Below are 25,370 nucleotides of genomic sequence, written 5' to 3' on the forward strand. Positions count from 1 at the left end.
GGGGTGGGGTGACCCCCAGACGGAGGGAAGTCCCCCTGCGTGGGTGTTGTGATGCATGAGCCTTGTTTGGAGGGACGCTTTTTTAGCAGTTTAGTAATATTTTATCGTCCATCCCCAAATCAAGTCTTATCCGAGTCTTCCTTCAGCTTCAGACTAAACTCTTTATTGCTTTAGCAAAATAGACAGTACGGACAGAACAGAGCGAGTGTAAGACATCGTCCTCCTCCTCACGCGTCTTCATAGGATGAAGAGGGAGCTCCTCGGGAAGGTCCTGGGGTTACACAGCCCTAGCAACGCAGAAGGGGGAGAGAAAACCGTAAATTCCTCTGGTATTGCGCTTAACCCGTTTTCACCTGGTTCCTATAGGAAACAAGACCTAAGTTATTGTGTTCTCGACCCTCCAGCTCTCTCTGATAACCTGCAAATCCATTCTGATGGCAAGATGTGTATCAAAATTAGTACCTAATAGTAAGTACCTACAGGATTTGAGAAAAATCAGCAACTGGGTAGAGGAGAGAGATGCAGATAAGTGTTTCTCTGCAGGATGAGCTCAGCAGTGATTTGTTTTCTCTGGCCTGCTGGCCAGCCACTCATTTCACATTGTCTGACCAAGCTGCGTGGAATTGTCTGTAGCACAGAGCTGCCTCTTCTTTCCAACCTACATTTATTCATGGCCAGTTCATCCCTTTTTGTTCTTGTGCCAACTTTTGCCATTAGCATAAACAGCTCTTTTTTTTTTTTTTTTTTGTAGATGGTGACTTTGTTTCTCTCAGCCTTCATTTTACTCAACTGATGGGCTCACTCTTCCCTTGAGCCTCCTCAGGGGCCTCCCCTGCACCTTTGCATCCCAATTTCTTGTATTTTTTTCTGAATGCCTTTCATAGCAGCATATGATGGACAGAAAAAGTATTTCTTATACATGGTTTGATGAACACCTCCTTTTCTTATTAAAAAGAGGGGGAAAGGATTTACTAACCTCCCTTCTCTAGATAGTAATTTTTTGAAATTTGTCTTCCCCCTGTATCTTTGTCGTATCAATGATCTGAAGATACTTCTGCAGAACCAAACTCTGGCCAGAGCTCTTAACTCTCCACTCAAATCCAGCTGAGCTGTGCCCTGTAAGCACTCGATGGGTAAAGAAATCCTAAACTCATTGACTGAGCACTGCAGCGCGTGCCTTTGGGGACAGGGGCTGGGAAAGACTCTGGAGGGATGCTTGGAATGACAGGACTAGGTACAACAACCACTCACATTGGTTTGCAGAGATCAGTCGACATCAGCCATGTCAGAAACTCCTGGTTCAAAACATCCTTCAAACCTTCTGAACCTTCCGGAGAAGTAAAACTGCAAGAAACGTGCCACGCCGTAAAGACAGAGGAGAAGTGACAACCCAGACGCGGTGTGTGACAGCCTCGTGTCCCGCTCCCCCATAGCTCACAGCGATATTTTATTTTCCTTGTCTTCTAATAACTTTAAGTCGGATAAACCCACAAAAAGCTTTAAGCTCGTTTTGTTTGTGTGCTCCTTGCACACAGCAGTGCCTTGATCTTGGGGGACAAGAAGGAGCAGTCTGGTGACCCCCCCCTTGCACCCCACCGCCTCCGAGACCCAGCAGGCATCAAAACGGCGGCAGAGCGTGGGTGAAGCAGCACCTACGCTCCAAACTCACAAAGGAAAGTCTTTGTTTCCAAGGACTTTCCCCTGCAAGTTGCGTTTTTTATTTGCAATTAAGGAGATTAAGGGAGACACTAGAAAACATTTTTTTTTTTTTTTTTTAAATGAAGTTAATCAAGCTGATTAATCTCTAGCATCAAAGGGTTCCCTTCCCCCTCCGCCCCCCGAACAGGTTAGACAAACATCTGTCAGGAACAGTTTAGGGTGCGTTGATCCTGCCTTGGAGCAGAGGTCAGACTAAACGACCTCCCGAGATCCCTCAAAGCCCTCGCTGCTTTGATTTTGTATTTTCCCTGTGACTAGCAATTCTCGGTGTCTGATTTTCTGAGTGCTTGGCCTGAGACACCTCTGTGAACCAGAACTCTGCTCATTTCCCCCACCCCGGGTCATCCCCTGCTCCCTGCTTTCTGAAGCAGTTTTCACGCAAAGGCTGTAAAAGACAACAAATTCCCCCAGATTCTTGTTCTGGGTGACTGTCCCATGACTCCCTGTCGTTAGAAATTCCATTTTTTTTGCCGGAAGACTCTAGGATTGTGCCTGAAGGATGTGGGCTGTGTGCGGTAAGAGCTTTTTTTCCTCCGTGCCACCATTTTAGGACTAAGCAGCAGCAACCTGTTAGGTTTTATAAAATCCCCTTCGTGTTAAAGAAAGGAAATACATCCCTCAGTCATTTGTCGGTGTTATTTTTGTAAATATAGAAAGTGCTTGAGAACAGATTTTTCTTCGGACTCGTGTGTCTAATTTGCTTTTTGAACATTTGTGACATAAGCTGAGACTGGGGGAGGTGAAACAGGCTATTGACAGGCTGTGGATATGCTGACACAGCACAAAGCCGCGCGGCGCCGAGATGCACCAGTGTGTTCTCCGCCAGATGGTTTGGGAAACGAAGGCACGAGCTGCGGCAGCAGAGCCTTCCATATGGACTCGGTTACCTTGCCCAGAGGTACCTGTTCTGAGCGAGCTCGTATTGCCATCGTTTACCCTCATCATGATGATTTTAAGATGATTACGTCTTAAAAAACCCCCATATCTGTCTGTCTGAGTGTCCCTGGTAAAGGGCAGAGATGAGAAACAAATGGAAATTCCTGGGTCAGGCGGGCATCTCCTGCAAGGTTTTACGTTTAGGTGGCTTTCAGGCTTTTCATAATTTGAGGAAAGAACTGTTTTGTTTCTTCTTTTTAAAAAATGAACTGGTCAACATGCTGAGAGTGCGAATGAGTGGGATTTTTCCCCCCCCTTGGGTGGGCTGATTGGATTAAATCAAACCGTTTTGCAGAAATGGGTCAATTTAGTGTCATTTTCGCTGGCGAGCTTTCTTTTGAGAGGGTTTTGATTAGGTCAAAGCACTTCATTTTGACTTCTTCGTTGCGGTGATGTTGGGGTGTTAGAGGAGCGGATGCGCTTCAGCCCTGTCAAAAGTCCGTGCTTTGACCTTATCGAAGCGCTGGGTTTTCATGAGGCTGTGCTGACATTTGCAAAACCAAAAGAAGACCCCAAATTTTTGAAATTTGTGTTTTGTGAGAAATTTCAAAGTTAGAGAGGCTTTTTTTGTCTTTGTTCTTTTCCTGACTTGTGAGTCAGAATTGCAAAATGTGAAATTTCCCTTTGAAATTAAAATCCCCTCGTTTTCCTAGCTGAAGCCGTTACCATAGATTCCTGCCCAAAAATACTCCTTCAAAAATTAAACGCTCGGGGACCTCATCGCTCCCTGCGACCGGACTTTCTATTCCCCAGCTCACCTCTGGTTTTTCTTGGCTTTCAGAAGCCAGGCGAAGAAGTCTTTGGCTTCCTGGGTGTCCAGGTCCGATCTTTGGCCATTGGCAACTGATACTTGGGACTCAGCTTCCCTCTTGTACGGCTCGATGATGTTGCTGGGAAGGGAAAACGGGAAGATATCAGCGCGAGGTGCCACAAGAGGGTGCCAAAATGCTGCTTTTCCACAAAATCCAGCTCCCACCCCATCTACCAGCAGCCGGAGAAGGCGGCGGTCCTGGGACAGGGGGAGGGCTGGTTGTGTTCTGTGCCGACAGACCAGAAACATTTCTAGGATGTAGAAAAAGAAAAGAAGAAAAAAAAAAACGAAAAAAAAAAGAAAAGAAGAAAAAAAAAGAAAAAAAAAGAAAAGAAGAAAAAAAAAAAGAAAACGAACTCCCTAGAGAATCACTGCTGCAGTCCAAGGAAAATATCCTCGGCTCGACGTTCTTCTGTAGCCATCAGTGGGCTGATGACAGCTGTAAGTTTGGATCGTAGCAGCATTGAAAGTCTACACACTTACTCGCTTTTCTTCTCCCGTCTGGCTAGCAACCATTCCACAAAGTTCTTCTTCAGCATGTGATCCATCGCGCGGCTGTAATCGCTCGCCAGGGTGGCCTCGGAGTAGCGTCTTTGCACTGGTCTGGCACTGGGAGTCCTTATACTTACGCTGGGGTAAGAGCACAGAGACAGAGTGAGTCCTGCCCCGACCGGGAGCACACGCTACGTGGAGTTTTGCTTGGGTTGCACGCGGTGGCCCGCGCGGTCCCTACAAGTCGGCGAGGTTTTGGGATCCCTTTTAATCTCCCTTAGTCCATCCCTGCACTGTAACCCCAGGAGATGGCCGGAGAAGGGGCTGCCACCCTCCTCACCCTTTCTGCTGGCTGCTGGGACGGCTGCGGCTCAGGTCGGAGAGCTTGGGAGGAGATGAGCTCCGGATAGTTGCTGGTAGCCTGCAGTCAGTGTGGTTTTCCCAGCCGTAGCCTGATTCACACGGGCTTTGGCTCTGAGCTAAGGCACCAAGTGTGCTCGGGCTCCCTCCTCCAGCGAGCTGCACACCTAGGGCCAAGGAAACCTGGTCCTCTGTCCTCGAGAGGTTCAGGGGTGGATGGCAGGAGACAAGGGCTGACCTCGAGACCAGTGCTGATCTGACAGTGTCGACATAGCCGGTGGCTACCTAAGTTAGCAAAGGATTTCAAGGCTGATCCTTTCTTAGTACTATTGTCTGGGACTGCAGCAGCTCCTGCTGCTCTAATGAGGATTCTTCTGGATCTTCTCGGGTGGTAGTTGGAAATTTTGTAGCAGGATTTGGAGAAAGAGAGGGGAAGTCTTTATTATATACCTGCTTTACGTAACTGCTCATATCTTCAGAAGCTTCCAACTACTGGATGCCCCCTAGCCTCATTCATGTGAGGTGATTACACCTTGTTTCTAGTTCTCAGCCAACCTTCTCTTCCTGGTTGACTTCCAGCTTGTTCCTCCTAACCCAGAGCCATGAAGTTTGTAGGGAAAACTTGGGAGTTCCTGGCTCTGGCTCAAAGGCTCAGGTTTTTAGTTTGCTATCTCCCTTATCATTTGCTCATCTTTGTACGCTTGGCTGTCTCTATTATCTGAGATCTACCGCAGGACTCGTGTTCTCACCTACTTACCAGGATGCCAATGGAAAGAGTCCATTTGCCTCGAGTGGGAGGCTGGAAAAGGCTCAAAGCACACTGCGAGCTTTCCGAAACACTTACCCCGAGACGTTCTCTTCCATCAAAACAAAGCCCAGAGAAGCGAGGAGCAGAGAGAGAACTTTGAAAGACATCATTTTCTTGGCTGGTTTCTCTGTTCAAAAGCAGAGGACAATCCAGATGTCCGGCCCCTGTAACACACGGGACACGTAAGCAACGGGACAGCGAACCCGGAGGGATGTGCGGTGGTTGGGCACGTGCCTGTGCTCGTAAATGTGCTTCTTCAGTCCTGGTGCTCGGAGCAGCCTTCGTCCCACAAAGCCCTCCTCTGCCCTTCCCAGTTAAATTACTTTTTCAATGCCGATGCTCTTTCCCACCGTGGTGTCTTTTAATGTTGGTTCCCTATACTTTTATTGTAACCGTCAAATTCATTGTGGGTTGCGCATTCCGGGAGGCGAGGGCTTTGTCTTCCTCCATGTTTACAAGCTGACCCTGTGGGTACCTCATTGTGCTTTAAGGGTCGATTCAATCTCGAGTATGTGAACGGGAACGTACGTTGGATCAGGCGATTCAGTAGCGATGGCGTCCTGCTTATCCCGCACCGCGGTTCTGCAGGGTTTAGGAGCCTGATCTAATTTCGGGGGGATTTTCTGTTGGGATGGATGATGCCTTACATAGGGACTGGAGCCAGAGTCAGGGAATATCAATTATGAAAAATATCCCACGGACAGTGACAGGATCGGATTCCAAGATTTATTACTTCCAAGCTGTTCCTAGTCCTCACATCCACAGTTCGGCTCGATAGCCCTTGGACATTTGAGCTCTTTTAATTACTATTCCAGCTCTGCAAACTCCGTACAAGAATGGTTTTGATCATGGCTCACAGATATATTTTGTTGTCCCTCACCTCACTCTTTGTTATAGCAGTTTCTGGAAACCTCATTGCAATGGAGAGCTGCTGCTACCAGGAATAATACAGTAACAAAAAGGTCTAGATCAGGACTCAAGTATCCCATCCCTCAAAAATGTATTCATACATTGATTGGACTTTACTCCTCTAAGTAGTTATTTGTACTCTTACAACAGCCCAAGTATTGTTGTGGAGAGTTGTTTGTAGTTGAGGCATTTTTTTGTTTCTGGAAAATTGTGACATCTTTTACAAATGTTTTCAGCCCTTCCTATTAAGTGAGAAAACTACTAAATGTGTTACATCATTATCTCAGATACATCAAGTCCTGAGGAATGCTCTTAAAAGCAAAGGTGTGATACTCTGAACACTGGCAAAATCCCTAAACCACTTTGAGCTAAAGCAATAAAAGACAAATGGATACAGAGTTAAGTTCCATTATAGAAAAAGCTGAGGAATATTTTAAATGAGAACAGGAAAAAGCGATTAAATAACTGAGGTTTTCCTTCTTTTTTGTTTTTCATTTCATATATTGGTGATATAACTGTGGGTACGATGGTGGATCTGAAAATAAGTTGTGCAAGAATATTGTTCAGCTTCAGGTAATTAGTTATGACGCTAGGAGAGGAAGTGCATTGTAGCCTTAATTTTAAGGAAGAGCAGTACTCCTCCTCTGCAGAATTTACCCAAACAGGGAGGAAAAGCAGCCCACATTTTCAGAGACTCTTGCAAAAACCATTTTGGAGTTAATAGAAGCCCCCTTTGCCTGTGCGACACTGAACTGGAGCAGCCAAGCTCTGCCAGCCCTGGCTGGCACGGAGTTTGCTGCGATTCCTGCGCTGGTTTGATCCAACGATTTGACTCCTTCAGAAAAGGAGGAGCAGCTGGTGGGATCTCTGTCTTCCAGTCCCCTGGGCAATACTGTCTGCTTTGGGAGAAGCGTTATTCCCGTTTTATCCATAGCTGGGAGGTCCCAGAAAGCAACTAAGAGCCGATTTCTCCTCCTTTCCCTGTGCAGCACGTGTTCAAAGGCGCAGATCCCAACCTGACACTTGCCGTGTGCGGAACCCTCCTCCGAGATAACGGCCGTCCCCGTTCCCGCCCCACACGTACGCTGCCGCAGGTCTTCCTGCCAAAGCTGCCGAGCAAACGGCCGGTTTGTACCACTTTGGGGAAAACTCAGCCAAAACTAGGGGCTGTTCCTGCTCTGCCACGGCTGCTGCCTGACGCTCGCAATCACCGGTTGCTCCCACTGTTATCGTAGGAAAAAAAAAAGTATATCTATATTTAAAAAAAGGTTAAAAAGAAAGACCAGTAGAGAAATTCTTACCTTCTCTGAAGCTGCCCAGAGGATTTCAGCCCGTTCTGGTGCTCCGAGGAGACCCTGCAGAGCTTTTATAGACGTTAGCTGGGCAGGACCAAACCCACTTCCATGAGGTAAACAGGAAATCACGCACCTAATCAAAGCAATTCAAACCCACTTAGAGCTGCTTCATTAGGTCCATTGACCTGCAGAGCAGGAAAATAACCTTTTAAAATATGTTTACATTAATGGCAATTAAACATTACTGTATCACAAAATGAAGAATGAACGTGGATTACGGACATAATACATATGGCATTGGTCTAAACCTTAATTCCATGTAGTACCTCCTTCCATGGTAAAAATTTCTTTAATTTCCATCTTTTCTTTTACCAAGTGTAAGTGCTATCTTAGAGAGATCCAACCTGCTCCTTCTCTTTCTTACAGGAGGAATAACTTTGCTAAAATCGATAGCTCCCATCATTGTTATTTTTGTCACCATCAAGCCAGGGCATCCCAACTGTGGTCTGCAACCCCCAAATACTGAAAACAGTATCTGTCCCCAAAACTGTGCGCTCTAAGAGGAAAAAAACCCCCGGGATAGAGAGCGGCAGACAGGAAATTAGTGGGAAACGGCGAGGCAGCACTGGCTAACGAGGTGGAGGGTGGTGGCACAGCAGCAGCCTGCGTGGGGTGAGGGAGAGCGGCTGGGTCAGCCTGGAGCTGAGCACCCATTTGGGCTGCTCCTGCCCGGGGGAGTGATGGAGCGTTTCCCTGTGGCTCTGTGGCTGCTGGGGACGTGGGTCAGTGAGGCCACCGCCTCACCCTGCCCCTGCACAGCTGGATCTAGGAGAGCAGATGTTCTGCAGATGTTCATGGTGCCATCAGAATACACGGGGTAAATCTACTTCCCATCGGCTCTGCTGTGACGACGTGCCCGGTAAGATACGCTGCCCGGTGTCTGCCCTGCCCCGCTTCCCCTCTGGGAGAACATTTTAACGTGCAAATCCTCTTTAGGGACCGCTACCAGGTGCGTACCTGCTGCTCTAGGATCCCCGTCACACCCAGCTTCAATCTGGTGAAGGAGCAGAGCAGGGTTATGTTTGCACCAGCCTAACCCGCAAGCTGAGCTCTGCTCGCAGCATTACCGAAGTGGAGCGGCGCCCGTGGCTGCGCTGGCTTGCAGAGCTCGGTTCCTCCGAGCAGCCTGAACTTTTGCAGGAGGTTATCCAAGTTACAACCTTCCCCTCAGGTCTGCCGGCATTGATTTTGTTGTTGTTGTTGTTATTTTCATGGAGTTCAGCAGAGCTGCTCGGAGCAGTTACCCCGCACACCTGGATGTAGGAGGGATGTGTGTGTAAGTGTGCATCCTCCCAGGTTTGTGCTGGCTCAGCCACATCAGGGATTTGTGTGGGAAAGAAGTAGGATTTCTGGTTGGCAGGGCTGAGCAAGAAGCAGCCCTTAGTGGGAGTGCAGTAATAATGGCAAGATTGAATTGTCGGTGGTTTTGGCGTGGGAGAGGGTTTCGCTGCGCTGGTACGGTGCCCGCAGCGTATCTTGTCCCAAGCATGTGCAGAAACGCAGCGTGATGCGGTATGTGTCTCCGTGTAAAAGCTATCCCTTTCGCAGTTCCTTTCTAAAAAGTGCTTTTCCTGCTCTCGTGAGAAGTGCTGCTGGGACAGAGTGTCCGATACAGGCTGGTTTCAACCGCTCTCCGTATTCCTGCACCAGGAGACCGCGGAGCGCAGGATGGATCGCATCCAGCCTGCCCCGGCGCGGGCAGACGCGCACTCTCGCTGCTCTGTAGTTATACAACTCCCCGGCGCAACCAGCCTCTCCAGCAAAAAGCGTTGCCTCTATATTGCGTTAAGATAAAGGCTCAGAAGGACGTTTGTTAGGGTAGATTATGAGTTGGGTGCTTTTAGGGAGTAATTACTACTTTCACAGCAACTACTTATCACGTGGCTCAGTTCTTTAACTAGCAGCGCACAAGCGTGCCAGGGTCTCCAAAAGCTTTTCACCCACGCAGGAGCGTCGTGCCTGCTGTAATCAATGATGCACTATAATAGTTACAAGGAACCAATTTACACTCCTAGCGCAGTTGCTTATCAATAAAATGGAATAGTTTATCCCGGTGTCTTTATTATATGTATTCTGGGTACTTCACTCCCAGCCAACTCCGATATCTTGTTTCTCCAAAGTGTAACCTATTTGTTTTCCTCTCATTAAGTGCCTCTGTAGGATATAAAGTTAATAGAGTGAAATAAATATCCAGCAACATTAAATGTTGACCCAGGGTTCACAGTTACGGTTATTTCAGGGCATCTGCTCGTGGTGCAGTTCAGACAGCACCTCTCTAAAACTTCTCACAGTCTTTCAGCCAAAAAAAAACCCATTTATGGAGAAGTTATTTCCAGGGACAGGTGGGCACTGTCTGCATTTCATTCTGTCTGTGCGATATCCACCGATCCATGCTTAAAACGCTGAACCTCTGCATGCCGGCTCAGGTCTGGGAAGTGCAGAGCGAAGGGCCACGTACCCACATCCGCTTTCTCCAGTGTAACGGAGGGGCTGATCCACGACGCAAACCTCGCTCTTCTTCAGCTTCAGCCCATCGCAGCCAGAGCAGCGCTACCCTTGTAGCGTTATCTGTCCTCTGCTGCCTTCTCTGATAACGCAAGTCATTTCACAAGCTTTGGTTGGGTCCCAGCTTGGGACAAGAGGACGCTTTAGCTTAAGTTTCACCCAGCCGCGACGTTTGTCTCGCTGCAAATTAAATAGGAGAGCTGGGGCTGCCCTGCTTCGTCCTGCCCTGCCAGGCAGCGCTTAGCGAGCGAGCTCTGCTCTTCTCTGCAGCAGACCTGACTCGAGGAGTTGGTGTTTCAGGAATTCGGGAATGTGTTGGGAAGATCACAGCTGCGTTACTGAAACGGTCCTTCTGCTCTGCTTTGAGACACCGAAACATCTCAAGGGCAACTTTGATTACAAAGAGTTTCAAGTATTAGATGTCCCTGTAATCATGGAAAATAGGGCTTGAAGTGACCTTAAGAGGTCATCCATTCCTTCCCCTGCTCCCTGAGAGCCTCAGCTCCGCTTAAATCACTCCGAATGGACAAAATACGTTCCCAAAAGTTTTCAGAAATGAAAATGCTGCAAACTTCCCAAGAAATTTCTTAGTGTTTAGCTCTAGCATCTCACCTTCAATGGCACAGTTCACACCTCCCTCCTGTTCCCAGGGGATGTGGTGAGTAAGATTTTCCCTTTCTCTCAGGAGCAGCGCTCCTCGGTTGCTGTTTTGTTTCTCAGGGCACCTCAGCTCTGCCAGACACAGATTTCAGGTGTTGCACGTCCCAGGTGGAAATAACGCTTTCTGCTCCGTTTGTGTGTGCGATATTATGCTGATCTGAGATTCCTAATTGTATCTGGCTACAATCGATCAGTATTAGCACTTGCTCTGCTCCTCAAATCCCAGGGACAGAGGAAGGAGGGATTTTTAAGTTTTTCATCCCATCCTCTCCCTGAAATCGCAGGCACTGGAGTATCATTCAAACTCCGGTCCTGATTCAGGACCAATTCTGCTCTTAACTCAGCTTTGCTGCTGTCAGAGGCACAGAGGCTCAAAGCTTTTCTTGGGAGCTCGTCTCTCCCTAAAACACCAGCAACGTCTCGCGGAGCAGGTAACTCCTACACGCTTTATTCTCACTCATCCTGGTACACCTTTGCAGAGCACAAGTCCTAAATATGAGCTGCTTTCCCCCAAGCCCTGACCCCACAGCCCGTGGCCGGCTCTCCCCTCCCTTCCCAGGGCTGCCTGGAGTCCCGCTGCCCGCTCACAGCCTCGGCTACGGCATCTCCCGTATCTCCTATGGCATCTCCTCCCGTATCTCCTACGGCATCTCCTGTATCTGGCACAGCATCTCCTGTATCTCCTACGGCATCTCCCGTATCTGGCACAGCATCTCCCGTATCTCCTATGGCATCTCCTCCTGTATCTCCTACGGCATCTCCCGTATCTGGCACAGCATCTCCCGTATCTCCTATGGCATCTCCCGTATCTCCTACGGCATCTCCCGTATCTGGCACAGCATCTCCCGTATCTCCTACGGCATCTCCCGTATCTGGCAGAGCAAAGGCTGGTGCTGTCAGGAGGGGAAGCCGCACACCGATCCCGGGTGCCAGGACTCTGCCAGGAGGCTCAGCCTTACCGAACCACGGAGAGAGCGGCTTTGGCTCCAGCTGACGGCAGCGAGGGTTTGCCCGGCTCCTCACCCCAGCCCTCGTGCTCACGCTGAGCTGCGCTGGGCACACGAGTGACGGGCTGGGTGGATTTCCAGGGCATCTCTGGAGTGAGGAACACCGCTTCGTCCTCTCCTCTGGGTTCAGACCTGTCTCCCCGTCCAGTGCTTGCGGGAATGGAACAGGTTTTTTCACAATGGCAAAATACCAGATATGTTTTTAAATGCCAATACTCCCTTTTAACTGCAAACAAACCCTAGGGCCTTTTAAGGCTCCAGCGGTTGCTCTTGATGAGTTCAGCTCACTGGGGTGGCTGTCTCAGAACCTTCCCGATTGCCAGTTTTTTTTTTTTTTTTGGGAAAAAAACCCACAACACCTAAAAAATGGGAACCACAAAACATGGAGACTATGGACTTCTCCTTGTTGCATGCTCTGCTCATTTCTTTTTTCTTAAATTCTTGTTGTACCCCCCAGGAGCAGGGACCTACAGGACAGTAACTGCCGTAACAAAAAGCCTGCGGCGGCACCTGTACCGTCTGCGCGGGGCAGATTTATTTGGACCACCGAGCTGCATATAAAAATCTCACAACTGCAACTTTTACCTCTGCGCAGTGAGCACTGTCACGGCTTCCGGGGGCTGGCGAGATGATCCGGACTCGCTTTAGCGTTAGAACTACCTGCACTTTACCTTGTTAGCGCTTTACCTTGGGGCAGTGATCGTAATGCGAGAGCCATCCTTTATTCCCCCTCCGAGCAAAGAGAGAGCCAGAACTAACCAGCTGGGGAGATTAGAGTGGTGGAGCTGCAGGAAAGGAGGGGAAATAATCAGTCCCGCTAAATCCCAAGTATGTACCAGCAGGACGAGAAACTAGACAACCCGGTCCACGGCAAGGCGCCTGCCCAAGTGGCCGGTTCAGTAACGTGAAATTATTTCCATCTCGTGCCCTTGCTGCTCTCCTAACATCACCTTTCCGGCAGCCCAGCGGTGCTGGTGCCCCGGCACAGGCGGTGGGGTACGGGTCAAGGTTTCGATTGTGAAATGACCTATATTTTTTAAAGTGACCCGCAACAGAAAGTGTTGCTGCGCAGCTTCCCGCCTCCCGGCTTGCACTTGTTTTGGGTATGAAGAATTGGGTATAAACGCGCCGGTGTTAGTGGCTGAGCCTCTCCTTGCCTCCCGCTTCACGGAGTTTAAAAAGTGGAGGGATGAAAAGCAGCGAGCGCTGGAGAGCCCGCTGTTCTTCGGGGGATTTAAACGGTGACGCGAAATTATAGGGCCCCCAAATTTGTACTCGCGGAGCATAAATCTGATATAAATGCGTTTATCTCTGACTGGAGGAAATCTGATACAAATACCTACGGTTACTGAAAGGAAAACATCTAATCTGTGCTTTATAAGTGCTGCAAATGTTTGGAGGGGGGTTCAAAAGAGCAGCTCCTACTTGAAATAAGGTCAGGGGGAGTTCAGCAACGGCAGGATTCATCCCCCACGATGCTTTCTCAGCTACGTTAGTTTAGTTTATCATTGTACCAAGACCAACACTTCCCCCCACCGCTCCAGCCATCCGTAGGAGAAATGGCTGCTCCGGCTCTCTGTCCAGCTGCTCGCGGTGATTTTTTGAGGAAGAAAAACTAAATCGACAGGTTAGAAAGGTCTGCTAGAAAGAAGTGGTGGCATATTCATTTGGGGGAAAAACTTGGAAGTTAAAGGGACTGTCCGAACAACAACATTTCAGGGCTCGTTCTGATAAGTGTTTTCCTTTCCTCGGATTTAGAGTTTACCACTTACCCAAAGAAAATGACTGGAAACCCCAAAATTAACCATTTCCATTGCAGAGGGGGCAAACAAATCTGCGCGAAGCAGCTTTGGTCAGTTGCAATTTGAACAATTCTCTGTGCGTTTGCGAATCCCAACGGAGAATTCGGGTTTTCTTGCTCCAGAAGAACCTGGGAAGCGCGAGCAGCCCCAGCGCCGAGCGGAGCTGAGCACCCTGCCTTGGTGGGAGCCCAGAAACTGCAAAGCAGCAGATGTAGACGAGAAGCAAATAGTTGTTTGGTTGTGGTTTTCTGTTGGGTTTGTTTTAAAGGGACTCCAGCTTTTTAGTACCAGAACTAAAGGATTTTTCAGGATGTGAGTTGATTTTGAAGGCAGAGTTTATTACAGCATTTGCTTTGTTTTTAACCGAAGCACTACAACGTTCAGGGAACAGCCAGCTCTTTGAGCAAGTTGCAGGTTTACCCATCTGGCCCTTCAGCGCTGCTGCTCCGGCCCCCCCAGCCTGCAGAGGGGCATTTCCCAGCGCTCAGCCCCTTCCTCGGGGCTGGGGATGCTCCTCTGCTCCTCAGCGTGAACAAAACATCAGTTCAATGCCAAGAGGGTGTTTCAAACGCAGAGAGAACCAGGGGGTTCTTCATAATCTGCTCTGAACCTTAATTTGGTTTTAAAGCTAACTATTCATTTCATAGCAAGTTTGATTCTTAACAAATTTATTAACACGAGCTTTAATCAACTGGATCTTCTTAGATATGAGCTGCTTTTTCCAGTCATGAATATTTTCCACATAATAAAAACTGAACAAAAGGTGGTTTAAACTGGGATTCCACTTAAGTAAAAGGAAATATTTCCCAACTGTAACCCTCACTCTTCTTATTCTGTTGAATTCTCACCTATATTTTAAGGACAGGCTTGCTCCATATTCAGATTATTTCTGCTAGTTGAGACTTGATTGAAACAGATTCCATGCAAACAAAATTATTATTTTTTTTTTCTTTGACCTGTATATTTTACTGAAAACTTTCAGCCCATATTTATTAGATAGTTATTAATGCATGTTTTCAAACTTTCAAAAGTGAAGATTTTTTTCAAAGCTTCTGAGGTTTCTAAGTGCATCTTTAATGTTGTCCAAATTAAATACTAGTGATAGCACCAGAGATTAAAAAAAAAAAAATAATCAAAAAACAAATTAAAGAAAGATTCAAATGATAACTGGCAGAAAAATAACAGAATATAATCTGTTCTTGTTTACTGCTAATCTGTCATAAAAAATATTTCTATTTTAAATATTTTCTGCCTCAGATCAACACCACTTGAGCAGACTGCAGTAATTACACCCTTTCGCATCAAACCCCCATTTCAGTGAAATTTTAGCCGCATTATTTAGCACCAAGCTTCAACCTTCTCCCTTAAGAAATTTCCCCAAACTCCTAAGTGGCAACAATTATTATCTGAATATGTAGATAAATTGTAAAAACTCATTAAGACCATTTCTGCCTGACTCAAGGATTTAAATCTGTAAAAAAACCAAACCAAAACAAACCAACCCAACTTTTGCCCAAATCAGGGTTTATGTATGAAATCAGGAGCAGCTTTACGTTGATGGGAGAGTGGGGCAGTAAAATTTGAAAATGTTTGTAAAGCCACATGAAGAAAAAATAAAATCAACTCCTCAGAGTGATTTTTAAAACTAAATCCCAATTTAAGGAACTCCTGGGGGAGGCAAAAGGCCAGAGAGGCTTTGAGCAGTGGCGGTGCCTGGGTGCAGGCTGGGGCTCAGCCCTTCCCTGGCTCCAGGAATCCCCCTGCGCCTCTGGGCTGGGACCGCTTGGATCAGCCGGGGGGGGCTGGTTCCCCGGGGGGGCATTTTGCGGAGCTGGTTTTGCCCTGGCTCAGCCTGGGCAGGGGCAGGCTGGGTTTGGGGGGGCAGCTCCTGCACGGGGGGGGTGCAGCTCTGTTGCCCCCCAGCAGATCAATGATTCAGCCTCTGCTGTTTGCATTCTCTAAATACCTTGCATCTGGAATGCTCCAGCGAGAGGAAGGAGGTTGACTGATAGCCTTTCTTGTTTCAGATCTAAATTGAAGACTTCCCTCTTTGTTTGGATTTTTTCTTTTTTTTTTTTTTTTTTTTTCCCCCCCCCCAGGTCGGTTTCCTTCGTTTCAGCAGAGGATTATGTTATGTGGGGAAGGTACTGGCTAAACCAATAAAAGCAACAACAAAGGTTTTCTGGTTCAGATTAGAAATAGATCCGAAGCAGATAGTGGATCATTTATTTTAGCTGTGTTTGTGTGGGACACGAATCAGTGGAGGAAGGTGTATGCTCCAAGTTTTCAGCCAGGGAAGGCTTGAAGTGCGCTTTCTGAGCTGCAGGAAACTTATTTCCCAATTTCATTGCTCTCTTCTTTTCACCTGTGAATTTTGAGCTTGGATTGCACCCTGGAAACCTCGGAAACACGCACACGGACGCAGCAGTGCTCCTACAAAGACTCCTCCGGCTGATTTGGTTTGGTACTTCCAGGAGAGCCAAGTAATGCAGCTGGAAGGATGGGAACCAAACTTTCCCTGGTGAGCAGCATCTACGTGTTTTTAAGGCAAAGATCCCGCGGTAACAGGATGGATCGGATACAGGAGGGAAAGCTGAAGGCTTTTGGCTTTAAATGACCATTTCCCAGGATTTTTATCATTCATTCTAATGAGTTTCCTAGGAGGCTGCAGCACAGAGCCCATATAAATCTCCTCGGGCATGTGCATCTATTTCTCCAGGTTTACACAACTTGTGATTCCTGTGTGCTATCAGATTTATTTACCAACAAATTCTCCGCGTGGCTCTTCCTCCGCGGGGAGGAAAACAATAATAAAAAAATATTTAGCTGATAACAACAACAACAACAACTCTTTAGGAGCAGCAGCACAGCACATCTGCGCAGCACCGAGGGAACGGCCCCATCTCCCAGCCGTGCTGGGGGGCCCGGGCACCCCCCCCCTCCCCCGGCCCCGCAGCGCGGCCACCCCGAAAGGCGGGGGGGGGGGGGTGCGGATCCGGCTGCGCGTCCGCGCAGGGAGCGCGGAGCTACCCGGGAGAGCCGCGCCCGGAAAGCCTCAGCCGAGCTTTTCCCTCGATGGGCAAAAATCGTCTGTTCGGGAATTTTTTTAATTTTTTTTTTTTTTTAAATTTTTTTCCCGGGGCGGCGGGGGGGGGGCACAGAACGGAGCCCCCGGCGGGCGGGGCAGGCGGGAGCGAGTTTTCCCGGGGAGCGCTACAGTTAATTGCAGGCGCGGAGGGGCCGGACCGTGCCTCTACTTGCAGCACGGCGGGAGGGAGGGGAGGGGACGGGAGAGGAGATGGAGGGGGGGGGGGAAACCCGCGGCCGCCCCCGCCCCTCCCCGCCCGGCAGCATCCCGGGCCGAGCCCCCGGCGCACCGGGGCTCCCCCGCCCGCCCCGTCGGGGAGGCAGGAAGGCGGGGGGGGGGTGGGGGTGGGTGGGTGACTGGGGCCGGGGGGGGGGGGGGGCTCGTTGCTATTTTCAACCCATCTTGAGCCTAAAAATAAAAGTCTCCAGAAAAGGCAGGCGGGGAGGGGAAGGGGGGGGCTGCTCCGCACACGCCGCTGTGCCGACGGGGCGCCCCCCCTGCCCAGCCCAGCCCCGGCCCCGTCGGGGAACGGCCCTCCTCCACCGTGGGGCCCTTTTGTGCCGGGAGGAGCCCACCCCCCCGCCCCGCCACCTTCCCCGAAGGCTTCCGCGGGGCTGCACATGAAGGGCGTAAAACAATGCCGTGGACAATAACCCCCCCGGGGGGCTCCCCCAGCCGCCCCGCCGGGCCGGGCCAGCCCCGGGGGGGCGGGAGGGCTCTTCCCCCCCCCCCCATCCCCAATCCCCTGGCGCCAGGGGACTTCCCGGCCCCTTTGATGCCGAAGTTTTTTACACCCAGAAAAATCCCATTGAGGCACCGGGGGAAAGGGGTGGGGGAGGGGCGCGGTGGGGGGAGGGGCGCGGTGGGGGCGGGGGGCTGCAGCAGATGGGAAAGTGCCTCCGACGGGACGGGGCTGGGCGGAGGGGAGCGGGGGGGGGGGGGGGAAACACGGACACCCACACGGGACAGGGGGTGGATGCGGCCCCCCCCCCCCCCCACCTCCCGGCTCGGAAAGGGGGGGGGGTGGTGTTGCGTGGAGGTAAATAACGTAGTATTTAAATTAAAATAAATAAATAAGTGGCGGCCGCCCCCTCCCCCCCGGCCCCTCCCCCCGGGGGCCGGGCCCTCCCGCATCACCACGTGGCTTCCTCCGGCAAACATTTTCACTCATTTTCCAGGTCGGTTTTATTTAGAGGCGGTGCCCGGCTGCCGAGAGGCGTCCGGTGACACTCCAGTGCCACTCCGCCGACTTGGGGGCCCCCGCAGCCGGCGCCACCGCCCTGCCCGCCGCCGCCACCCGCCGGAGCCGCCCCCTCCCCTAGGAACCCCCCCACCCCACCCCCCCCTTTCTCCTCCAGCAGCCGCCGCCCCCCTCCCCAAAAGGGGAAAAAAAAAAATCCATTAAAAAAAAGGAAAAAAAACCCCAACCCCCAAAAAAAGAGAGGGGGGGAGGTAAAGGAGAAGCCCCCCCCTCTCCCCCCCCCCCAGCCCAGCTCCCGGCCCGGCTGTGAGGCGGCAGAGCGCGGCCGGAGCCCGACGGCGCGGGCGCACGGTGGAGCCCCCCCGGGAGCCGCGCTCCGAGCCCCGGCGTGCCGCCCCCGCTGCCGCCCGCCCGCCGCCCCCCGCCGCCACCATGAACAAGCTGTACATCGGGAACCTAAACGAGAACGTGACTCCGGCCGACTTGGAGAAAGTCTTCAACGACCACAAGATCTCCTTCAGCGGGCAGTTCCTGGTCAAGTCCGGCTATGCCTTTGTGGACTGCCCCGACGAGCAGTGGGCCATGAAAGCCATCGAAACTTTTTCGGGTAAGCGGCGTTATCTCGCCTTCCCTCCCCGCCCGCTTCCTTTTCTCCCCCTCCCCGGAGAGCTTCGGACCCCCCCCGGGGCTCAGCACCCCCCTCGCCCCCCCCTAAAACGTCCCCCCCCCCCCCGGCCGCCTCCCCCGGGGTTCCGTTGCGCCCCGTCGGGGCTTGCATCAGCGGGCGGCGGGGTGGGACCCCGCTTTCCCTCCCCAGCGCTGCCCCCCCCCCCAAAAAAAAAGCAGCGTGAGGGGGGGGAAAAGAGCGGGACACCCCCCCCCCGGCCCACGCAGTCCCCCGCCCCGCGTGGGCCGCCCCCCCTTTCCCCCGCAGGCTGCGGGGCGGCCGCCCCGGCGGGGCTCGGCGCGGGGGTCCCGTCGCGGCACGGGCGGGTGGGCTGGGACTTTGGCCATTTTGATTTGAAACTGGGTTTCCTGGGGCATGTGATGTGTGGAGTAGCGCGAAGGTCGCCATGCTGCTCGCAGGGAGAGAAAAAGCTCCCCGGGAAGCAGATAATTTCTAAAATATTTGAATTTTTATTTTTTTTTTTCTGCCCCCTCTCTCGGTACGGGCTCCCCCCGCCTCCCGCCGGGCTCTTCCCCTCTTCTCCCCCCTCCAAAAAAAAATATAATAATAACCCAGCAGCAAAGAAAACCCACTCCATTTTCAAAGAGAAATCCATTTCTGCCATGGAGTTACAATTTTTGAGCCTTTTAATGGGGGGGGGGGGAAGAAATCTGCCGAAGGACTTCTTGCAGGGATTAAACAAGGCGGAATTAACTAAAGGCGAAGAATTGGTCTCAAAATATTATTCCTCATTTTCTTTTGCTCAAAGCAGGGTGAACTAAGGAATTAAATATTCCTAAGGAACATTGTCCAGACAGCTAACTCGCCACTCCCTCCCACCGCTTCCCATTTGAAGCCAGTCTTATATTTAATAAAATGCACTTGTAAAGGAATTGGAAAATGTATTTGTGCGTAGTTCGTCGTAATTTGAATTAAATTGCGAGGTTTCACGTGATAGTATGTTATCCAAAGCTTTCTGACCACTCCACCCAGATTTTAAAAAACAGACACATTTTGTTTTTAGGGAAAGTGGAGCTTCATGGAAAACAGCTAGAGATTGAACATTCAGTACCTAAAAAGCAAAGGTAATACAGTGTTTTAATTTCTTTTTCTTTTTTAAAATTTTTAAAATTTCTGTTGGGGAAAAAAAAATAATGTAAGATAAAGGAGGCAAAAAAAATTATACTCAAATACGTGCATGTGAAATTAGAGATGTTGGTGATTTGGCTTTAGATACGTCCCTAGCGAGGTGAGAGGCAGTTTTGAGGATCAATGTTTAATTTCTTTTTTTATTTTTTTTTTAAAGAAAACTTCCTCTGCGAGCAAGTTTGGTGTTTGGTTTTTTTTTTTTAAAGAAATGATTAAACAATTATCCAGCAGCTTGCCCAAGGTGATGGGTGGCTGAGGCGTTTCGGGTTGGGATTTTCAAACTTGTGGCACTGGAAGAATTTCCCAGCCTTGCTCGGCTCCTCCACTGCAAAATGGGTGAAATCTTTTGTTTTCCAACAGAACTGTAAAATTAAGAAAAAAATAATATAAAAAATTATTTTTAAAAGTGAAATTTGCTGGCATTTAGTGGTGAAGACTTAAAGAAAAGGGGGGAAAAAAAAACAACAACCGAACATGGGGCCGGTCTCACCGTGCCATGCCAGGGAGGGATTTAAAACCCGGCGAGTGCGGGGCGCTGGCCTAGCTCCTGCCCACCAGCAACTTTTATTTTGGGGCGAGAACTGCGTTTCCTGGTGGTTTCCATCTACCTGCCGAAGGGCTTCGCCCGCCGCCGGCCTTGCCCAGCCCGGCCCTCTCCATCTTCTTGGCCCTTTGTTGTTGCGCGCCGGGCTGGCGTGCAGGACGCCGGAGCAGCCCCGGGCACCGCTCTCCCAGCCCTGCTGGGGGTTATATATGAAATATAAAGAGTATTTTATTTTTTTTTCTTGCAGAGATTTTCCCCCCTCTCCCCCTTACCCCCCCAGCTCAAGGAGAGGCCGCCCGGGCTGAGGGCGAGTTAGTTCCCAACCCCAAATAGTCCACGTTGGATCGCGCAGCCCGAAACCCGCGTCGGCCACGTGACGAGGCGGTTACTTCAACGCCCGGGCGCGGAGGGAGGAGGCGAAGCCAACTCTTCCTCCCCAAACTCTCCCAGTTCCTTCGTCTCTTGAGCGAAACCCCCCTTTGGCTGGGCGGTGGGAGCTTATTTTTGGGGTCCCCGCTTTGGGGGGTGGGGGTGGGGGTGCTGCCGAACATCGCAGCCCTGGCTGCGGCAGAGCGTGCTGATCCCAAAGGCCAAAAAAAAATATTAAAAAATTTAAAAAAAATCTATTTAATTTCCTAGCCAATATTTTATTATTATTTTTATTATTATTATTACATGTATTTATTTTTTAGCCCCTCGTGGCGGGGTGATGGATACTTCTCGTTGCAGCGCGCAGGGGTCTATTGGGAAAAGGCAGTTACCCTCGGAGGGGCAACGTAGTAACACTCCCAAACCCCTCTATTTATGATATTTTAATTTTTTTTTCCTTAGTGCTGCTGGATAATCAATATTGGGGGGGAGCAGATCTCATCCCCCAGCAGTGCGTGGACGCGGGACTGTTCGGTGTCGTGTAAAGAAACGGGGGGGCACCCGCACGCACACTCACACTCACACTCACACTTTACAATAGGTGGAAGGGAGGTCGGTTCGCATTTCTCCCGGATCTCCTTCAACCGTGCTGTGCCTTGCGTTTAGCTGCTAAACCCCTTTTTGGGGGGCTGGGGGGGTTAAAATCAGCCCCCCCCCCCCCCCCCCCCGTGCTGCTGTTAAAGGGGCAGGAGCGGCCGGGGGGGCCCGGGGGGGGCGGGGGGTCCCTCCCAGCGCCCGCGGTTACTTTGTCTCACTTCGGGGAAGTAATTTGTGTTTCTGGGTCGGAAAAAGGCAACTTTTTGGCAGCTGCTTGTAAACTTGGCAGGTTGGTTGCCCCAGACCGAGCTTTTGGGGCAATTTGGTGGATTTTGTGTCCCCCCCCCTCTCCCCGCCCAGGACAAGGGCTGAGATGATGGGGGGGGACACACGACACTGCCTCAAAGGCGACTTTTTTTTTGTTTTCCCCTTCTTCTGTCCTTTCTGCTTGTTTTTAAGACTGGATTTTCCAGTTTAAAGGCACATAGAGCAGGAAACGGTTAATTAAGTGTGAGCAGTGAGGACAAAATCAGATGGGTTTGGTGGGACCAAACCAAACAACCTCCCCCTCCCCCCCAAAGCTGATATTAATTTTTTTTTTCCCCCCCTTTTAGAACTGTGGGAAAACAAGTCATGAGCATTGGTGTGCTTCCCAGCTAATTTCTAAAATAATAACAACAACAACAACAACAAAAGTTGGCTTTTTGGTTGTGGTTTCTTCTGGTTGCAAGTGCAAATAGGAGTGCTCAGGAAAAGTGATTGGGGTGGTTTTAGAGAGGAATGTGTCGGTGAAATTGCATGTTGTAAATAAATCTTTCCCGCTGGTCTGCTTCCTGCTTGAAAATCTCTCCTGTCCCTAAACCCATCATAGAAATGAATTAAAAATTACCGAATGTGCTAATATGGCCCAAGAAGGGTGAGTGGTGTGTGTGGCTGCTGCGCCAAAGTGCCCGAGAAGGACAAACTGATTTAGAGTTGTTTAATTACAGCGATTCCTCAAATAACACTTAAAGCTGCAAATTATGTTAATGATCACGGGGAACCATTTTAATGAAATACTTTCCAAGTATTGGGCTGTGAAGAGAAGTCAGTGCTGATAAATATGTCGTTACATTAAAAACCCCCTGACTTTTAAAATTAGTTTAGATTTGCTTAAAGTATCTCATTGTTGTTTGGGAGTTATTTTTTCTTTAACTTTGCTGATAGAAAAACTTGGAGAAACTTAAGAGGATTCAAAAAAAAAAATCTTAAAAATTATTGCATGCTTTATTCTTCAGAAGGTTCAAAAAGAAAAGATTCTTTAAAGAAGAAGAAAAATAATTCAGTTTTCCTACTTAAGATGAAGGATTGGGTTTTTGGGCGGGGGGGGTGTGTGGAACTGGGAAGCTGAAAAGCCCGAAGTCGATGGGGTCGAAAGAATGAATGAATGAAGAGAGGAGGAGGGGTGAGGGGGAAAAAAGTGAATCCATCAAGCAGACATTCCAAATATGAGGAATGTGGAAGTGAGTCGACCAGAGAGAATGAAACCAAGGAATTGGGGGGGGGAGAGGCAGTTGGGTTGATAACAGCCCGTAGGCTTAAAACTAAAAGGGTGTTTTTAAGTAGAGGTCATTCACAAGCAAGTTGTAGGTTTAGAGGGTCCGTGCGCTCCCGAGCAGAGGTGGGAATTATTAAATGTTGTTAATGACGTGAGGATCTAGTGTAGTGCATGGAAATGGAGGGAGAAAACTTAAAACTGGCTTTAAAAAAAAATAAAAAAAAATCTTTGTTTCAAATTAATGTTTTCACACCAGAGAAACGTTCTCTTTGCGTGTGCGTAATCGTGCAATTAATTGTTCGTAACGAAATATTTTAAAATTTTTGATAATGGCGAGTGTGATTTCTTTGTTTGTCAGTATTAATCAAAAAATGTGCTTTTCTGCCTCCTGATGTTTGGATTCTCTGCAAATTGAACTGATAAAAGTTTGCTAGTTCTTTTCCATTAAAATAAAGACACTGTCTTGAATGCTGAGACAAAATATGCTTTTAATCCAGTCTGAAGAGCATTTTCTTCCTCTTAAAACAGGTCTGGTTTACAAGTTATAGTATCATTAAAAGAATTAGCAACACCCTTGTTTACAGCAGTGCTTGGAAATGGGGAGGCAGGACGAGCGCTCCTTTCTGGGGCTCTTGGGTTGCATGGGATTTGGTTCCTTGCTACTTTTTTTGATTACCAAAAAGGGCAATAAACTGGAGGTTTTTTTCTTTGCTTGATTTTGGTGAGCCCCCAGCTCCGAGCTGAGAGTTCTCCGCTACTGATTTTACACCTCTGAGAACTGTAGTCATTTGGAAATTAATACGTTTTGATGATTTCCAGCTAGAAAAACTTGAAATAGTTTGTCCTTAAATTAGTCGTTAATAATTTGTCAGTAAACTTCATCCACGAGGTTTAAAACTGAGATAACTCAATCAATTTTAACACACCTGGGAGAAAGAATATATTTACCAATATACAGCCTGAAGTGGGAGAAACGCCTTTATTTCCCCCTTTCCACGGAGGAGCCATAACTGGCAGATACATCCAAGAAATTGCAATTTAACCGTAAACTTTGTAGCCCCAAGTTTTGAACCCATAGAAGATGGAGCCTGTCCCGTGTAGCTGCCCTTTGTTAAGAGTTTGATGATTTTTAAATTCCAAAGAAAAGAAGGAATTGAATTCCTTAGAGAACCTCGGTGGCAGTTGCTAGGACGGAACCCGTTTCGCCAGCTGAATTTGTCTCTGTCTTTGCCTTTTGGGTTAAAACCCAAGCAAACAGAGATATGGCTAAAGGGAAGTTGGGGTTAAAGTACTTGCTTTGAAAACTGAGACCTTTCAGAATTTAAAAAAAAAAAAAAAAAAAAGGAGATTTCTCTCCCCCTTCCAGCTCAAGCCCCCAGCGATGTTAATGTTTTCCAGAGTTACCGGAGGGTTTGGGGAGAGTTCAGGCTGCTCGGGATGGCCCGAGGTTGGCGCAGGGGTTTGCAGCTCCAGGTTGGAGCAGGAGGAAACATCTCCAGCCCCTCTGCCCTGCCGGGGTCACCGGCTCCAGCCTCTGCCTTCCCGATCTGCTGGGTTCAGGGCTGGAAGGTGCCTCCGTCGATGGAGGTGGAAGGTGTGGGTTGGGTTGGGTTTTTTTTCTTTTTCTTTGTTTACTGCTTCTTTTAATGGTTTTGTAAAAGTTTTGGTGGGGAGAAGTGGGGAGCCTGCAGCAAACGCATAGGAGAGCCCCCGGGGGATGCTGGTGGCTCCCCCTTCCCAAAAATTAAGGAGGGGAGTAGGAGAAAACTGGGAAATTGGGGAGCCTGAAACCTGAGGGTTGCAGGTTTCTTCTGACAAAAAGCCTGTGAAAGAGATGGCAGAGACCTTCCTGGCGTGGGGTGGTTTGTTGGGGTTTTTTGGCACCAGAGAGGAGCTTTTCAGAAGTTTTAGGTGAAAACTCTCATTTTTACTACGACTGGAGGCGTTTAAAAGCTGAAGGGAGGATGTGCGCCCCTACATCACACACTGCCCAGCGGCACCGCCAGCCGCCTCTCTGGGTTGGGGGTGAGAGGGGTTCCCCGCTGCCAGAGGGACCCCGAGGCACCAGGGCATAGTGGGGGGGACCTGGCAGAAGATGTAACTTGCAGGGTCTCCCCGTCGTCCTCGCCGACCGATGGGGTTGAGCCTTTCTGCACCTTTCCATTCTTACTCTGCCCAGTTGGAAGCGCAGAAATGATCGGGGGTGGTGGTGGTGTGTGTGTGTCTGCACTGAGTACCTGAGGGGTAAAAAAAATTTAAGAAAACAAGTGGCACAGGAGAAAAATGCGTCGGCAGCAGGGCTGATGTCCTACAGCGTCCTGCATCTGCGTGGGATGGCTTTTAGCTGCTGCAGGAGAGGCAGGAGCAGTGTTGCAGAGACAGTTATGGGACAGTCTGCTCACAAGGAGAGTTTTTCTTAGCCTGTATTTTATAAAACGAGGAGCCCAGACCCACAGGGGTGTTTGCCCACTCCAGAGATGTGTTGTGTTTTATCCCAGCTGCCTTCCCAGGTCGTCTGCTCGGTACCAGTGAACGTGTGGACCCTGCGGGGAATTCAGCTCAGAAATCTTTGCTGGGGTTTACCTGAAAATTGCAAGTTTATCCTGGAGGTTGTGGAGCTGGGGGGGGATTGCAGGGGGCTCGGCTGGAGGGTTTTCCTTGTTTCTGCCAGAGGTGCTGGGGGGTGTACGTGTGCCTGTCCGTCTGTCCTCATCCTCGCTTGTCTGCTGGTGACCCCTGAGATGTTCTGCCCAGGCAGCGTTGAGAGCCGTGTCCCTGCAGAGGGGACGGGCTGGCGGAAGGTTGGGGGTGGCCAAGGTGACCTCGGGAGGTCCCTCCTCACCCAAGTCCTGCC

General features: G+C 49.6%; 2 protein-coding genes across 2 annotated transcripts in view; one reads left to right on the forward strand and one right to left on the reverse strand.

The window, feature by feature from the left end:
* Positions 1-165: 165 nt before the first annotated feature.
* On the reverse strand, positions 166-5,327 carry GIP (gastric inhibitory polypeptide). Its single transcript, XM_010305260.2, has 5 exons — positions 5,163-5,327; positions 3,950-4,096; positions 3,414-3,545; positions 1,252-1,344; positions 166-287 (listed from the first exon to the last, which is right to left on the reverse strand). Exons 1-5 carry the CDS (start codon positions 5,234-5,236, stop codon positions 278-280), a joined length of 456 nt encoding a protein of 151 aa, XP_010303562.2. The 5' UTR covers positions 5,237-5,327; the 3' UTR covers positions 166-277.
* Positions 5,328-17,858: 12,531 nt separating this feature from the next.
* Positions 17,859-25,370, forward strand: part of IGF2BP1 (insulin like growth factor 2 mRNA binding protein 1) — a 29,883-nt gene continuing 22,371 nt past the window's right edge. The window contains exons 1-2 of the mRNA XM_075775104.1: positions 17,859-18,260; positions 19,345-19,405. Of these exons, the coding sequence (XP_075631219.1) occupies positions 18,086-18,260; positions 19,345-19,405 (236 nt within the window). The 5' untranslated portion in view covers positions 17,859-18,085. The remainder of the gene's footprint in view (positions 18,261-19,344; positions 19,406-25,370) is intronic.

Source organism: Balearica regulorum, chromosome 24 (genome assembly GCF_011004875.1).
Source record: "Balearica regulorum gibbericeps isolate bBalReg1 chromosome 24, bBalReg1.pri, whole genome shotgun sequence".
In the NCBI taxonomy this organism is placed as follows: domain Eukaryota; kingdom Metazoa; phylum Chordata; class Aves; order Gruiformes; family Gruidae; genus Balearica; species Balearica regulorum.

What these genes read in the sequence shown, in the direction of transcription:
- GIP (XM_010305260.2), bottom strand. Translation starts at nt 5,236, where the DNA reads ATGATGTCTTTCAAAGTTCTCTCTCTGCTCCTCGCTTCTCTGGGCTTT. An exon ending in AGACGGGAGAAGAAAAGCGA is followed by an intron (nt 3,546 to 3,949) that starts GTAAGTGTGTAG and finishes TTCCCTTCCCAG; the next exon opens with CAACATCATCGAGCCGTACA. An exon ending in AAAGCCAAGAAAAACCAGAG is followed by an intron (nt 1,345 to 3,413) that starts GTGAGCTGGGGA and finishes CGTTTCTTGCAG; the next exon opens with TTTTACTTCTCCGGAAGGTT.